At 32.3% G+C, this 14,159-nt stretch overlaps 2 protein-coding genes across 4 annotated transcripts; one reads left to right on the top strand and one right to left on the bottom strand.

Annotated features, from left to right (window-relative positions):
* Positions 1-364: 364 nt before the first annotated feature.
* On the top strand, positions 365-8,863 carry Mapmodulin (acidic leucine-rich nuclear phosphoprotein 32 mapmodulin). 3 transcript variants are annotated; one of them, XM_073083334.1, is made up of 7 exons: positions 365-565; positions 2,835-3,211; positions 3,582-3,658; positions 4,431-4,565; positions 5,889-5,942; positions 6,767-6,883; positions 7,455-8,863. In XM_073083334.1, exons 1-7 carry the CDS (start codon positions 518-520, stop codon positions 7,535-7,537), a joined length of 891 nt encoding a protein of 296 aa, XP_072939435.1. In that variant the 5' UTR covers positions 365-517; the 3' UTR covers positions 7,538-8,863. The 3 variants fall into 3 exon arrangements, with proteins under 3 accessions (XP_072939435.1, XP_072939437.1, XP_072939436.1); XM_073083335.1 differs by lacking the exon at positions 4,431-4,565 and having other exon boundaries at positions 368-565; XM_073083336.1 differs by lacking the exons at positions 4,431-4,565; positions 5,889-5,942 and having other exon boundaries at positions 366-565.
* A 3-nt stretch (positions 8,864-8,866) lies between these two features.
* Orc2 (origin recognition complex subunit 2) lies at positions 8,867-13,883 on the bottom strand. Its single transcript, XM_073083328.1, has 8 exons — positions 13,641-13,883; positions 13,297-13,485; positions 12,315-12,527; positions 11,512-11,600; positions 11,073-11,246; positions 9,975-10,509; positions 9,389-9,622; positions 8,867-9,237 (listed from the first exon to the last, which is right to left on the bottom strand). Exons 1-8 carry the CDS (start codon positions 13,690-13,692, stop codon positions 9,038-9,040), a joined length of 1,686 nt encoding a protein of 561 aa, XP_072939429.1. The 5' UTR covers positions 13,693-13,883; the 3' UTR covers positions 8,867-9,037.
* Between the last annotated feature and the right edge of the window lie 276 nt (positions 13,884-14,159).

Raw genomic sequence — 14,159 nt, 5'->3', positions numbered from 1 at the left:
ATTTTTACATTTTAGAAATAGGTTCGTTGTTTGTTATGTAAACATATTTACACTTATAGTACTCCTGTACCACAAATTTATTACACCACTACGCAGCATGTCAGAAAAAATTCATATATACGCGCCTTACCGTATTAAGGCTACTAAGGTGCCAACCAAACAAGGTAGCCAACATGGTAATGTTTAAACTTAACAATATTTATGCAATTTTAGCTAAACGGTGTAACGAAGAAGAACAGATATAACGTCTAAAAATGTAATATATTTTTTTCCACTAAATTAACAGCCGCTGGAATAAATTTCTACAATTAACGGTATAAAAGTTGCTCAATAGAACTGTTTCCGGTAGCTCGTACTCGACACCAGACGGCGCCTCTAGTACAACGTCACTTGTGTGTAATGTGTATCTATAGTTTCCTTCTGTTTTGAAACCCAAGCAAGCTTAGTGATTTAATTCCTTGAGCAATATAAAAGCCGTTTAACTGTGTTTATAGTGTGACACCATAACGCCAAGAAAATGGAAAAAAGGGTCGTTTTGGAATTACGAGGAAAAAACCCTTCACAGGTGAGTAAATCATTGCTTCGAGTTATTGTAATGTTTTGTCGATACGTATTTCGTCAGGCTTCTAGGTGTATAACTTAAATAAAATATGCTCGTTTCACTACAAAAGTTAAATATCTTAAGTTTACAATAAACCCTCGGGTTATTGCTATGCTTTTCTACTATTCGGATGTGGCGTTATTGTTTATAGATATCACTACCGAATGTTACGTCCCATTGATGTCCACGTTCTAAAGTTACTTGAATATTAATCAAAAAAATACTTATTAAGAAGTCCTAAACCTGTGGTCAAAAGCTAATTACATTTTAATAAGGGCCTATGATGTTTCTCCGTGTATTCACATTTGAGGTTAAGTGTTGAAACGCTTCCTTTAAGCACATACAAATTAATTACACCAGGAGTTTATAATTAACCCTAAATAAATTTGATTTCTATCGCCGGCTAAGTAAATAAATAATCAATCATATTTGAAAGAACCGAAAAATAGATCATGAGCTTATTTCTACAATTTCAATTCGACGGAATAGCAAGTTATGAATTTCACAGAAACGAATAAATGTATTTTCTGTCAAACATATTTTCAATAAAACTAACAGCACCAGTTAGAATGTATAGTGTAATTATAAATGTAATAAATTGTATTCTGATTTCCAACTCTCGACATAATTTCGCGCCCTTTCACCTATTGTACATTTTGATTTAAAAAAATGCGGAATGGCAACATACTGGCGTTCAAAAGTAACAATGTAATATAGCCATTTATTTATATTTACTACTACATTATTGTATATGATTCAAGTTCAGTTTTCTTTAGCACTCGAAATGACTACAATCGCAATATTGACGCACGCCTTACCGATACAACGGCCATTTTTATTGCGTCGCGATGATTCGTGTCATCCGCCATTGCAAAATGAAAACTTATCAATTTGTAGCCGCACCTATGGCCTCACGCCTATAGTATTATGTTAAATATACTGTAAAAACACATCCCTTTCATGTTTCAACGGTGACTTTCTCCTTATAATCACTAATTTCTCAGATTTTAGTAACTACGCCAGTCGAGGTCTTTGACAACTCACACCATTTTGACGTTTTGGTTTGCCGATCCTATGAAGTGTTTTGTACTGAACGATGTATACAATAACATTACTTATTTCTTTAATATTGTGCAATATTTGCACAACCTGTGCAAAGCACTTTCTAAAATCATATATCAATTTATCCCGATATTTCCTATTAACGAAAGTATGATAATGAAGTGTAATGTGATGTAAGTAGGTATAGTATTATGTGCCTTATTAACCTCCTTACAGCATAGTAGGGTTGGCACATGGAAATTATTTAAATGGTACTCTTCATTTGTCCCTAAACCTGTACGTAATCACCAAATCACAATACACCTACCTATATGAAATTAACAAGTTTAAAATATTCCTGATGCCTTAAGTCATGAAACTGAGTTGAAGGGTTGCCATATTATGCGAAATATATGACCAGTTCATGCATATATTTAAAAGTCTAACTGTTACCAAAATGAACAAGAAAATTTTTTATGCAGATTTTTTATGAAGGATAAAAACAATATGTTTTAAAATCTTCATTAAAATATTTTCTTTTTGTTGATAAAATTCAGTTATAATGTAGTTTTGTAACACATGTCAGGAATATGTAAAACTTATTATACAAAGTAGTAAAATTAATCTGAGAAAGTTCACACTCCAGTAGGCATGTTAAAATTATATTAAATCTAACTGACCCGGCAAACATTGTGTTGCCATAAAAATAAAAAAAAAATGTGAGCCGTCACGGGACGCCTGGCAGATGTGAAACATCGACATTATTTTGTAAAAGTAATATGCAGAAAAGAACACATTGTGATACGAACTAAATATGTCATAATGATAAAATAGGGTAAAATAGTGTATATATATACCATCGTATAGCGTCACGGCATGCGTCGCCACGCCAGAAATCGGTTTTACGTGCGGCTATAGATGTTTCACATCAAAAATGTTATGTTAGGGGTATCAAAAATAGATAGTAGCCAATTCTCAGACCTAATGAATATGCATATAAAAATTGGTGAAAATTGGTAAAGCCGTTTTTGGGGAGTATGGTAACTTATATATAAGATGACATCATTAATTTCCAACCTACATTAGAAAAAAATAGGTTCTGAATTTGTCTCTTTTATGTTTACATAGCTGTGTAAATTATAAATTTATTTCATATTACCCGAAGTTTTCAAAGCCACTTTGTGTGTTTCAGATAAAAGAATTAAATTTGGACAACTGTAGGAGCACCAACATTGTGGGACTTACTGATGAATATGTCAATCTTGAAATTCTTAGTCTCAACAATGTGGGACTAACATCACTCAAAGGTTTCCCAACACTGCCCAAGTTGAGGAAACTAGAGTTGTCCGACAACAGAATATCAAATGGACTCAACTTACTCAAGGGATGCAAGAAATTAACACATCTGAATTTATCGGGCAATAAAATTAAAGATTTGGCAACATTAGAGCCCTTGGAAGAGTTTGAGAACTTGAAAAATCTTGATTTGTTCAATAATGATGTTACCTTGATTGAAGATTACAGAAGTAAAGTGTTTGCATTACATCCTTCACTAAAGTTCTTAGACGGGTAAGATCTTTTTATGCATCCATAATAAATGATCAAATGAAATCTATCATTTTTGTTTGTTAACTAATAATAAATGATTGATCATTTTATTTGCTATTTAAAAATACAGTACACATATCTAACATCTAATTTGTATGCTTAAAACTGTCGAGTGTCTGCCCAGCATGGAATCAATGCATGCTCTAGTCACCTGTAGTGATTCATGATCAATCATCATCAATTCATTTATTTCCCACTGCTGGGCACAGGTCTTCTTTTAGAATTAGATGGAAGGCCTTATTTTTCCTTTTGGTGAGATAACAGTACTTTCTTGTAGATATTTGAAGCTATACTATCATAATTATGTAATCATTCTTTATTTTTTTTTCAGATTTGATAAAGATGACTTGGAGGCAGAAGACAGTGATGATGAAGAAGAAGTGAACGGAAATAATGACAGCGATGATGGTAAAATATTTTCACAAACATTGTACAAATTACTTGTAAAGCTCATTTCATACTCTCAATATAGCGAAATGTAATTTTAAGTCACAATTTCAGAACTTAAATTGTACATAGTAAAATGAAATAGATCCAGCCCATACCAAAGTAGTTTTTAGACATTCAAGTTTTTCATTCAATAAAAATATTAAATATTATGTAATTTATAAGGCTTAGTAAGGTATGTAGAAAACGGTTTGATTTTACTTAGATTTATTTCATCATAAAAAATTAACTAGAGAGTTTTGGTCACATAATTAGTTATTGGTCATATCATAGATTGGATCATTTTCATTCACCTATGTCCAATTTTGTTACCAAGCAATGGATATAATGTTGTAGTTAAAAAGTTTTACTCAAACAGTTATAAAGTTACTTGTAGACTCAATTTGGGGCTTTTAAAAATTTCATAGATTGATTAACCATTAAAAACAGACATTTAGAATTTATTTTCGCGACAAAAGACTAAAAAGGACAATGTAATGGTAAATATGATGCAGAAGAATTTTAGTACTTGTCTTTTTTTTTACTAACATTCCCAAAATCATTTAAAAAATTGCAGGTAGGTAGAAAACAAAGTAACAACATAAAAAACACCATAACATATTTAACACTATGATAGTAACAGATTCTTCTAAGAGGTGACAGCACAGCTTTTATACTTAAATTCCACAACATGACTGCAACACAGTTTTATATTACTATATTACATATTTAAACTTTTAATACTGGCTTACAGATGTGGACATAGATTTGGGGCCCCTAGTGATTGATGATAGTCTGTCAGAAAGTTCACCGGAGACTAAGCCTTCACTCATAATGTCCTTGTACACTGTTTATGGCATTTTGTTCCACATGGGGTACCTTTTGAAAAGTAAGCATCATGTCTTGTTCATTTCATGATGCTTCGTCATTCCTTCGTTTATGTTTATTCTAAATATAGCTATCTCACCTTATAGGAAAGTGTGTGTCCGCTTATTCTTAGGATAGGATCTTGGCAGTGTAAGCTTTAATCATTATAATAATTCAAATATTTGATTACTCTCTTCTTTAAAAAAAATATGAAATTATATGATATCAAACCAAGCTATTTCTATGGATTTCTATGATCATCTGATGACATATTGATAGAAAACCAGTATTATTTATGTAATTGTTAGTATTACTTATATAAAATATATTTTGCTTAAAAGCAAGTGGATATAGAAATAATGAGTCCGGATCTTAGAATAGAACTGCTAAGTATTTTGTATAGGCCCGTATGCCTTGAACTCCACAATATGTATGTACTGCACTTGAAATATATGTAGTGGAAATACAATGTAACAATACTGTAAAAAATCCAAAGACTGAAGTAGTGATTTTGAATGTACCCATAATGCATTACATACATGCATACTAGGATATGTATAGGTCTGTTATAGCTATGCAAAAAATATGATTGATATATTAAAAAGATAATCTTTGGGATTTAATTATTAAAAATCCCTTACTGTTTTGATATATTTTAACAGTCTACACTGATTTGAGTAAAAAATCGTGATTTATAATATTATACAAAGGTATTCTGCGCTCAGCTCAGTAGTAAGCATAGCATGACTAACTTCTAATTGTGTATCTATTGAGATTTATCACTTTGTCTAAATATTTAGTAAATTCCCCTGAATTGTTTAAAAAACGTTGCGTTTATTGTTCTTGGAAAAGTCGTTCTTTTTTAATGTTTGTCTTCATGATAGGACCGAAAAAGTTGAAGTAAAATAATATTATTAAGAAGTAAAATACAGTTCACCATATGATTGTTAGTTACTCCAGTCTAGACATTTAAAGACGGGTGTCAGTTTTAAGGACAATTATTGATTAATTGTTACCCTAAGAGCCTAAGTAAGTCCCTTCTGCGAGTGTGTCATGCCTGCCTTAATGGACGCAAGAATTGCTGGTTAAAGAAATAGATGTGGTGGAAGTTCCTCATTTTAGCATCCTTGTTCTATAGAAAAATTAAATTTTTATAGTGTCCAATATACACCGCGCTATTTACCATAAATACCACTCTAAAAAGGAATATTTCCATGAAAAAAATCACTAAAGCCTATGAAACAATAAAAATAGTAACAGCAGTAATACATACTAGAAAAGAATTTTAAAGACCTGTTGAAATTAAATTTTTCAAGAAAAATAAACATCGGAACTATTTTTACAGGCTCAGATGGCGAGGATGATATTTCACTCAGTGCAGTGTATGATGAAAATTTAGGTAAATCCCTACTATATATTTTTTCTAACAAAAACTTAAACTAACAATTGAAACTAAATGCATAAATAATAAAAAATAAATCTTATTGTGATATTTATTATGATTAGTAAAATTATTCTAAAAGGTGAAATTGAAAGCTATTATTGTAAATTTTATATTACCAAATATAAAACACAGAACACGCAAAAAAATTTGGGCGGGTTAAGCGTACAGTCACCTTAATATTTATATTGTAAAGTATTGTATAGTATCTCTGAATTTTACTACGGTATTTTAGTTCTCATTTAAACCGTTAGTTTATTTTAATTTTAATTGCGACTCTGCATTGACTTATTATTGACTAGCAGCTGCCCGGGACTCCACCCTCGCCTCGTTTACTACAGTAGTACAAAGTATTATAACTGTTAATCCAGATCATAAACTATAAGTATATCATATTTCATCCATCCATCCCCACAAACTTGCGCGTTTATGATGTTAATTAGAATCATCATCAACCCATTATTATCCCATTGCTGGGCACGGGTCTCCTCTCAAAATGAGAAGGATTAGGCCATAGTCCACCGCGCTGGCCAAGTGCGTATTGGTAGACTTCACATACCTTTTGAGATTTTTTCTCGGGTATGCAGGTTTCCTCACGATGTTTTCCTTCACCGTTTTAGCAAGTGATAATTAATTTCCAATACGCACATAATTTCGAAAAATCAGAGGCGCGGGCCTGGGATTTGAACCTCGGACCCCTCGATCGAGAAGCCAAGTTTCTTAACCACTAGGCTTTCACTGAATTAATTAGAAGACAAGACATAATTATAAATATTTTGCAGACGAGGAATCATCTGACAGCTCCGTTTATGAAGGCAGCAGCGTGGAAGAGGAGGAAGACGTAGAGGATGAGGAGGGCGAGGGTGAAAATGATGCTGAACACAATTCTAAAGCGCAAGGTATGCATATACTACCACAAAGGTGGTACGCCACACCTATTTCTGCCTTATATCAGCTATGTTAAGCGCTGCTGTGTTCTAGTGGTAAGGGAGACATACTTTTCCGAGGCGTTCCAGCTTAGTCCTCAGGGATAGCGGCGCATCTGTGGCCGATCTCAGGTAGGAATATCTAATCCTATCTTGGGTTTTGATTACAGATGCCATGGGCGGCAGTCATCACTTACCATCAGGTGGACTGCATGCTCGTCTGCTACACCTATTTTATAAATATATATTGTAAATATTTTATAAATATATAGTGCATAGTATATCGTAGGAAATTTGTAACAAAATTTACCCAATGCGGGTTCTTAGCTAACTTGCTTATGAAACATGCGCGATGATAACGCAACGAAAATTGATTGTAGATCATGTTTTTATGAATCATTGCCTTGAAAATCTAATAGGGGAGCAGTATGGGGAATTATATGTGTGAAAAAATGTACGCAATGGCTAAATTAAACCCATAATCCCGAATGTGGCACAACTATGCACTAATGCGTAGTTATTGTTAACTCAATTATTTTTATAGATGGCGAGGAGATCGCACGTGGAGATCCCGAAGAGAGCACTCGGGGAAAAAAACGAAAACATGAGGATGACGACGAAAATTGAGTGTTGCCTTATGCGGAGTTATCTTACTAGTTTGTAAGTGTACAGCGCTCCGATTCATCGGACAATAAATCTGATCATGATCACGGTACATTTAACTCATCCCGTAGACTAGTTGTCATTTGTGAGATTGAAATGGTCACCCAATGAGGTTAGGCCCGAGCTCTGTCCACTTTTACACCTGAACCAACCACTGAGCGGCGAGAGTTATGAAATGTTAACATCAATAATTCATGTTGTCTATTGTGTGGAATCTGTAGTTTGTTGTCCGACAAGTTGATGTTTCAATTAAATTGTTTATTGTAATAATCATTTTTTATTCTATTGACATGCTTAATTTTAGTGGAATCGTTGAAATTGAAGTGCATGATTTTAAAATGAAGGCTCTCAAGGACAATTAAATCTACAATTTTATTATTTAGCTTTAAGTGAAAAAAAATTGAATATAATGTCATGCCCTTATTCCATAACAATTTTATTTCGATGTAGGGTATTCCGCCTGTTTATTCAAATGACCAACTATTAGACTGGTTGAGACATATTTAAAATTATTATTTGTATGACATGGTCGATTTTCATATACAAACGAAGAGCATAAATATAGTAAATACTAAATACTTCAAAGTTTAACTTTAAAATCCATGAAATGATGTAAACACAGCGGTAGTTAATTGAATTGACTATTGGACATCATCGAAATCAACTTGCCTTACATAAATCAACTATACGCAAATCACTGCGAATATATTTCGAAATAAATTAGCATGATTCCCTCGTGACCATTATTTGTATTTTGTTGTAAGCAGGACATGGGATGATCTCGATGAAGTTCAATGTCGCCTGTTTTGGTTGTTACATTTGTTATAAATTATAAATAAAAAGAGAATGAATTACCTCAGAATCTCAATGATATATTGAGGTGAGCCATGTCTGGGGCTGTAAAATGTCAAATTATTTGTAATCTCACTAATGATAACTTATGCTCATCAGTGTTCGTTATGAAATAAAACGGGCGTAGATTATAACAAAATCTGATAATTAGATAAAATTCTTTGACTTCTGATGAGTTCAGAGAATATTTTTCTACAATATTTTTAAATCTTAAAAGAGCAGTTTATGCACTAAGTATATCAATGATAATTTATGAAATGTTTGGTTGATGCATCGTGGTGAACGTGCCAGATATGTTGAAGAGAATTTTAGTTAATAATTTTATTGTATTATGTAAGTCATTAAGTTTAAGTAATTTACAACTTGGCCTGTTGATATATATTATATAATCCTATTAAGACTTTATTTCTGGGATTGTAAAATAAAAGCTAAACATAATCATTAGTTTCATTACTATAAATACTTTTTATTTTCAAAATACAAAACTGCACAACTTATTAGATAACATCACATTTTTTAAAGTCTGACAAGTTAATTAATTAATTAATAGCAACCCTTGACTATTATTATTGTTGTTTTTCATTTATAAATACCTACAAAAGAAATTTGATGCTATTGATTATTTTGTTCCAAAAATTGTTGTAACAAACTGCTTTCAATGGGTATTACTAAGTTTTCACTTCCATCGCAACTGCGCTTAATTTTTGCTAATTTGTGGTCCAGAAATTCCGTGAGTTGTGCGCGCAAAGCAAGGTCAGAGCTTACCAGAAATTGTTCTCGAGCTTTCGAATATAAATCTCTGAATGGAAGACCTGAAAATAATAAACATAAAGTACTCAGATTTGAATGTGATTATATTTAATAAAATAATACCAACAACAAAAAGCTATATAATCAGATTTCTATGAAGACAATTCTCATGATTCTTAGATAGAAATAAAGTCATAATAATATTGAAATAACCTTGGTAATGAACATTCTTTTGATTTTCTAACTGATATTCAATTATGATTTTGAAGACTCCCTTTGCATTAGTAGTGAGTGACTGATAAACACTCTTCAGGGAAGATAATTGCAGTGCGCCGCTACGTTGAGTCATCAGAGAATTCTCATATGAAGTTTCTTCAGTATATGGCAAAAATGTTGTAGCATCCCACCATGTAAACTTAAATTTGCTGAGCTTAGAGTGATCCCATACTGAAAACGATATTATTTATATATCTATAAATTCAACACTTAAACATATTAAATCAATCTGTGAAATAAAAACAAAACAATTTCTTTACTTTTAATAATTTAATAAGATGTAACTGCAAATAAGATTGAGCTATTGTCAAATAACATCCAGTCATCCAGTAGTATCCAGTCCAATAATGTATCTAATTTAAAATACTGTTGAATTGAAATCCAACGTTATTTCTATGGGAACTGTTTTGGCTATAAATATTATATTTTTATTGTTCGTTAATAAATTTGATATCCCTATAACTTGTGGTCATATTTTCATTACGCATTTCAAATAAAATAAAAATCAATAGTAATTACTTACATAAAGGAGCGTTGATGTGGTCTATTGTTGCTATAGTATGAACATTCTTTAGTTGCGAAAGACTAGCCAATACCGATTGCGCTTTTCCATTTCTAAGCATTGGACCATCAATATTGTGTATTAACAAAAACAGCTGTGTATCCGTTTCAGTTAGCTGACAGTCTATGATATTAATAACATCTCCAATATTTGATGGTACTTTGGTGTTCTCTAAGAGATCTATTACTATTGTTTCTAACACATTCTTTATTGTGAGACTAGGAAAGAACCCATTTATTACGACACAGGGCATGTCTTGAAGTTTTTGCATTTGAAATTGGTGAAGGATAGACCGTTTCGAGCCTACACCATACAATATTATATTAAAATCTTCACTGAGAACATAGAGCCACCTATTAAACAGTTTTTCATATGACTGTATAAGGTTCATTATTCTACTTTGATGTTCTTTTGAGATATAATCCTCAGGTTTTATCACACTTTCAGATATATTCATATTTTTTAGCCTGGCAAGTGTGTGATCGGAAGTAGTAATCTGTAAAATAATTATTTTAGCAATAATTATTGGCACAAAACTGAATGATCTTTTTTTGTTTGGCATTGATCAAAAGATCATCCATTCCACCTGATGGTAACTAACTCTCAAAATATGGAATATCTATATCTTATAAAACATTGCTCCATTGATGCATTGCCCCTCCTGAGGACTGAGACGGTATTCACATATGTCATATGTCACAAAAACTGCATGGAAATAGATGTGACAGTTATACCTCCCCAGTTGAACTAGACTTTTTTTATATAATATAGGAGTAGCAGACGAGCATGCAGGCCACCTGATGGTAAGTGGCTACTGCCGCCCATGGACATCTGTAATCAATCCCAGATAGGATTAGATATTCCTACCTGAGGTCTGCCACAGATGCGCCGCTACTCCTGAGGACCTAGCTGGAACGCTTCAGAAAAGTATGTCTCCCTGCTGTTATTAGGCAGGCTGTTATTAGGTGTGGCGGTGGTGACGCCGGAGTTGAACTACAAAGGTTTCTACCACCTATTAAACTTACTGTACATATTTTTACTAATGCTTAAAAGTTATACCTTCTTAGAAGAATGCATAACAAAGTAATTGTCAGGTGTAACAAAATATTCTGAATCGATTGGTCTTGTTTTATCATTTTTCCCTTTGACAATTCTTTGTTTGTTAGCTTTTTTTGGGGGCTCTTCTTCGTAGGCATCTTCTTCAGAATTACTTGCGGAAGCTGATGATTCACTCTAGAACATTATGTATATACTTAGTATAGTGTAAGTACTTTCACATACAGTAAATTCATTCTAATAACAATTGTGTTTTAATATCAATACTAAAGTACCCACTATCAAAAGACAATAAGAGTAATTTATCATTCTATTGCCTATTTGTGATTAAAACATCTTTTTGATGATAACCTCGACAGAATAATAACTTCCAATTGATCAATTTTAAATTTTTATGCAACAAAATAATTGTAGTTAATCAAAGCAAGTAACAAGAACTTACCTCATCATCACTTTTGTCAGGTACAAAATCACTACTGCTTCCTGAGAAATCACTTTCTGCACTGTCACTATCCACTTCACGGATAATCCCTAAAATATACAGGTCATATACAATTCACTTGTTAAGTCAGCTCTTGATAGTATGACACAGTCTTGAATAATATTTTATTGGTACTTAAATTCGTATTTAAGTGCAGTACAGACCAGATTTTTAAATGCTCAGCAAATGGTTTTCATTTGTAACATTAAAGAAAGTAGTAATATTTACTATTCCATTGCATAAATCGATAGAACTAATAGACCTGTAGTCACCATTACATTGTAATTCAACAAATCAAAAAAATTGCAGAGCCACAGTAGTAACCTAGTGAATGAATATTTGGCTATAATACATCTGCTAGATATTCAGGAGCTTACTGTATTATGAAAGTCGTATTTAATTTTGCACTTAAAAAAATTTAAACCATAATATGAATTCAAGTCAATATTAAAAATTCACTTTCAAATTAATACACATTGCACCTTTAGAATTACAATACAGTAATAGTAATAATATACCATACACTTGAGAAAAAATCATTTGAATTTTGATTCAGAATACCCTCTCAATACAACATCAATAGTGTGTTCCTTTTATAAGGAATTACATAAATTACACAAGAGTCAATGTTGCATGGGATAGTTTGGCACTTTTAAGTCTTTTTGCACAGAATTTAATGATTTTGCACATATATCATTGTATTGCTAAAGGTGTGATATTATATACTTTAATCAAAATGTAATGAATAAGCAGTTACCACATACTTTTCTTCATAACTTCAGCAACATGACGTGGAGTGGCCTCTGATATTTTGTGTAATGAAGCTGGATTTTTCTTTGGAGTCTTTACAGGCGTTACAGTTAAAGAAGGTGAATTTGATACAACAGATCTTACTTTGTTTTGCAAATCATGCTTAGTGTGCCTCGACTTAAATTTAAATATATCCTGCCCACCAACATCATCTTGGCCAAATAGAGCTGTAATAAATTCATAATTTAGTAACGTATAAGTCCTAATCAGCACTAGACGTTCTGATAGAGACTTGTAAAGAACAAAAGTAGGACAAATTTAAAAATGTTTATCTTAAAACTAACTCCAGTTTTTTTTATTTTGTTTGAGAAACTATACTCCTAAAAACTGATTACAGATGCTTCCTTAACATAATATTTCGACCCCTCTTACGTTTAATATCATAACTGCAAAATGACAACTTTACAGGAGAGCGTTTCAAAGTTTCGAATATGCTAAAATGTGAATAAAATCTGCATTTCTGCAGGTATCTCTATAAAATTTGGTATATATATTTTATTTTATACTCTTTATAACGTTTAGTTGTGTCAATGGAACACACTAAAATAAGGCAATTTATGCAACAAAAACGAAAAGATACTTTTGTGTTGGTTACTATATTATACGTAGGATGGGTCCAGTTAAAAGTAACAGTGTTAGCCTAGTCATTTGAAAGGTATAATATTGGTATTTCAGGCATAGACCTCAAAATGTTATAGGGATGGTGATCTGAGATTTTTTTTTTGTGAATCGATTCATAACACTTAGATTAAAACTTTTAGGGAGTCAAGCCCCCTTTTAGCCGCCTCTTACGACAGACAGGAGATACCATAGTCCTATTCTGCTCCCGAAACTAGAGATGAAGAGCAAACATGTGCCCAGCAGTGGACTGTGAACAATAAGGAGTTGACAAAAACAAGTAACAATAATATAGTAAAAATGAAATGTTTTTTTCACCTGTGGGCTTCTGTGAATAATCGTCCATATTAACATCATCATCATCAGAGCTACTGATACTTATTTTGTTCCTCCGCTTAACTGGCGACATGTCAAGAAAATCACCATATTTTTTCGGTTTATTACGAGTTCTAGTAAGGCGTCTGCTTGATACCTCGGCTTCATTTTGGGTGGATTCTTTATTATCCTCTGCAAATATTATAAAAAAATATCATACGAGATTAAAGTGCCAGCCATTAGGTTATAAGCTATAAATTAAAATACGTAAACTACACATTCTAATATTTAACAATACAGTTGAAATATATTTGCTGAAACATTAGTATATTATGATGAATACGAACCCAATTTTTTAAAGGTTTCTTCTGTCATATATTGCTCCAAGTTTGTAGACATACTTAATAAATTAATAGCTATTAAATGGCTAGACAAAATTAAAACGTAAATGAAATAATAACCTGAAAAAATATTTTAAAACTCCAAAGTGAGGAAATGAAAGTTGAGTTGACGATTGACAAACTAAAATAATAAAATCTAAATAACGTTGCCGCCAAAACTGATTGTCATTGAATTTTAAAATATTGACAGTACAGCAGTGTTGCCAACGCTTGCAAACCAAGAAGCAGTAGACGCCAGACGGTTTTAAAAACTGAAACAGTAGAGCTCCTTGGCCGACAGTCGCGAGCCGTACTCCATGTGGGGTCCCATTTGTACCTACTAAACAGACAACTGAGTTGCCCCCAATATTAAGTACTGATATATATTGAGTATATTCCAATATCTCTTTAAAAGCATCTTTTTTTCTGACAGTCTATTTATATATAATTTCCTAGATTTTTAGGCAACACCCCAGTATATTTGCA

This window comes from Epargyreus clarus, unplaced genomic scaffold (assembly GCF_041222505.1).
Source record: "Epargyreus clarus isolate Ecla_fem2 unplaced genomic scaffold, WU_Ecla_fem_2.2 ptg000019l, whole genome shotgun sequence".
Classification (NCBI taxonomy): domain Eukaryota; kingdom Metazoa; phylum Arthropoda; class Insecta; order Lepidoptera; family Hesperiidae; genus Epargyreus; species Epargyreus clarus.
The sequence above is the reverse complement of the archived record's forward strand: the minus strand, read 5'-3'. Positions and strand labels throughout refer to the sequence as shown.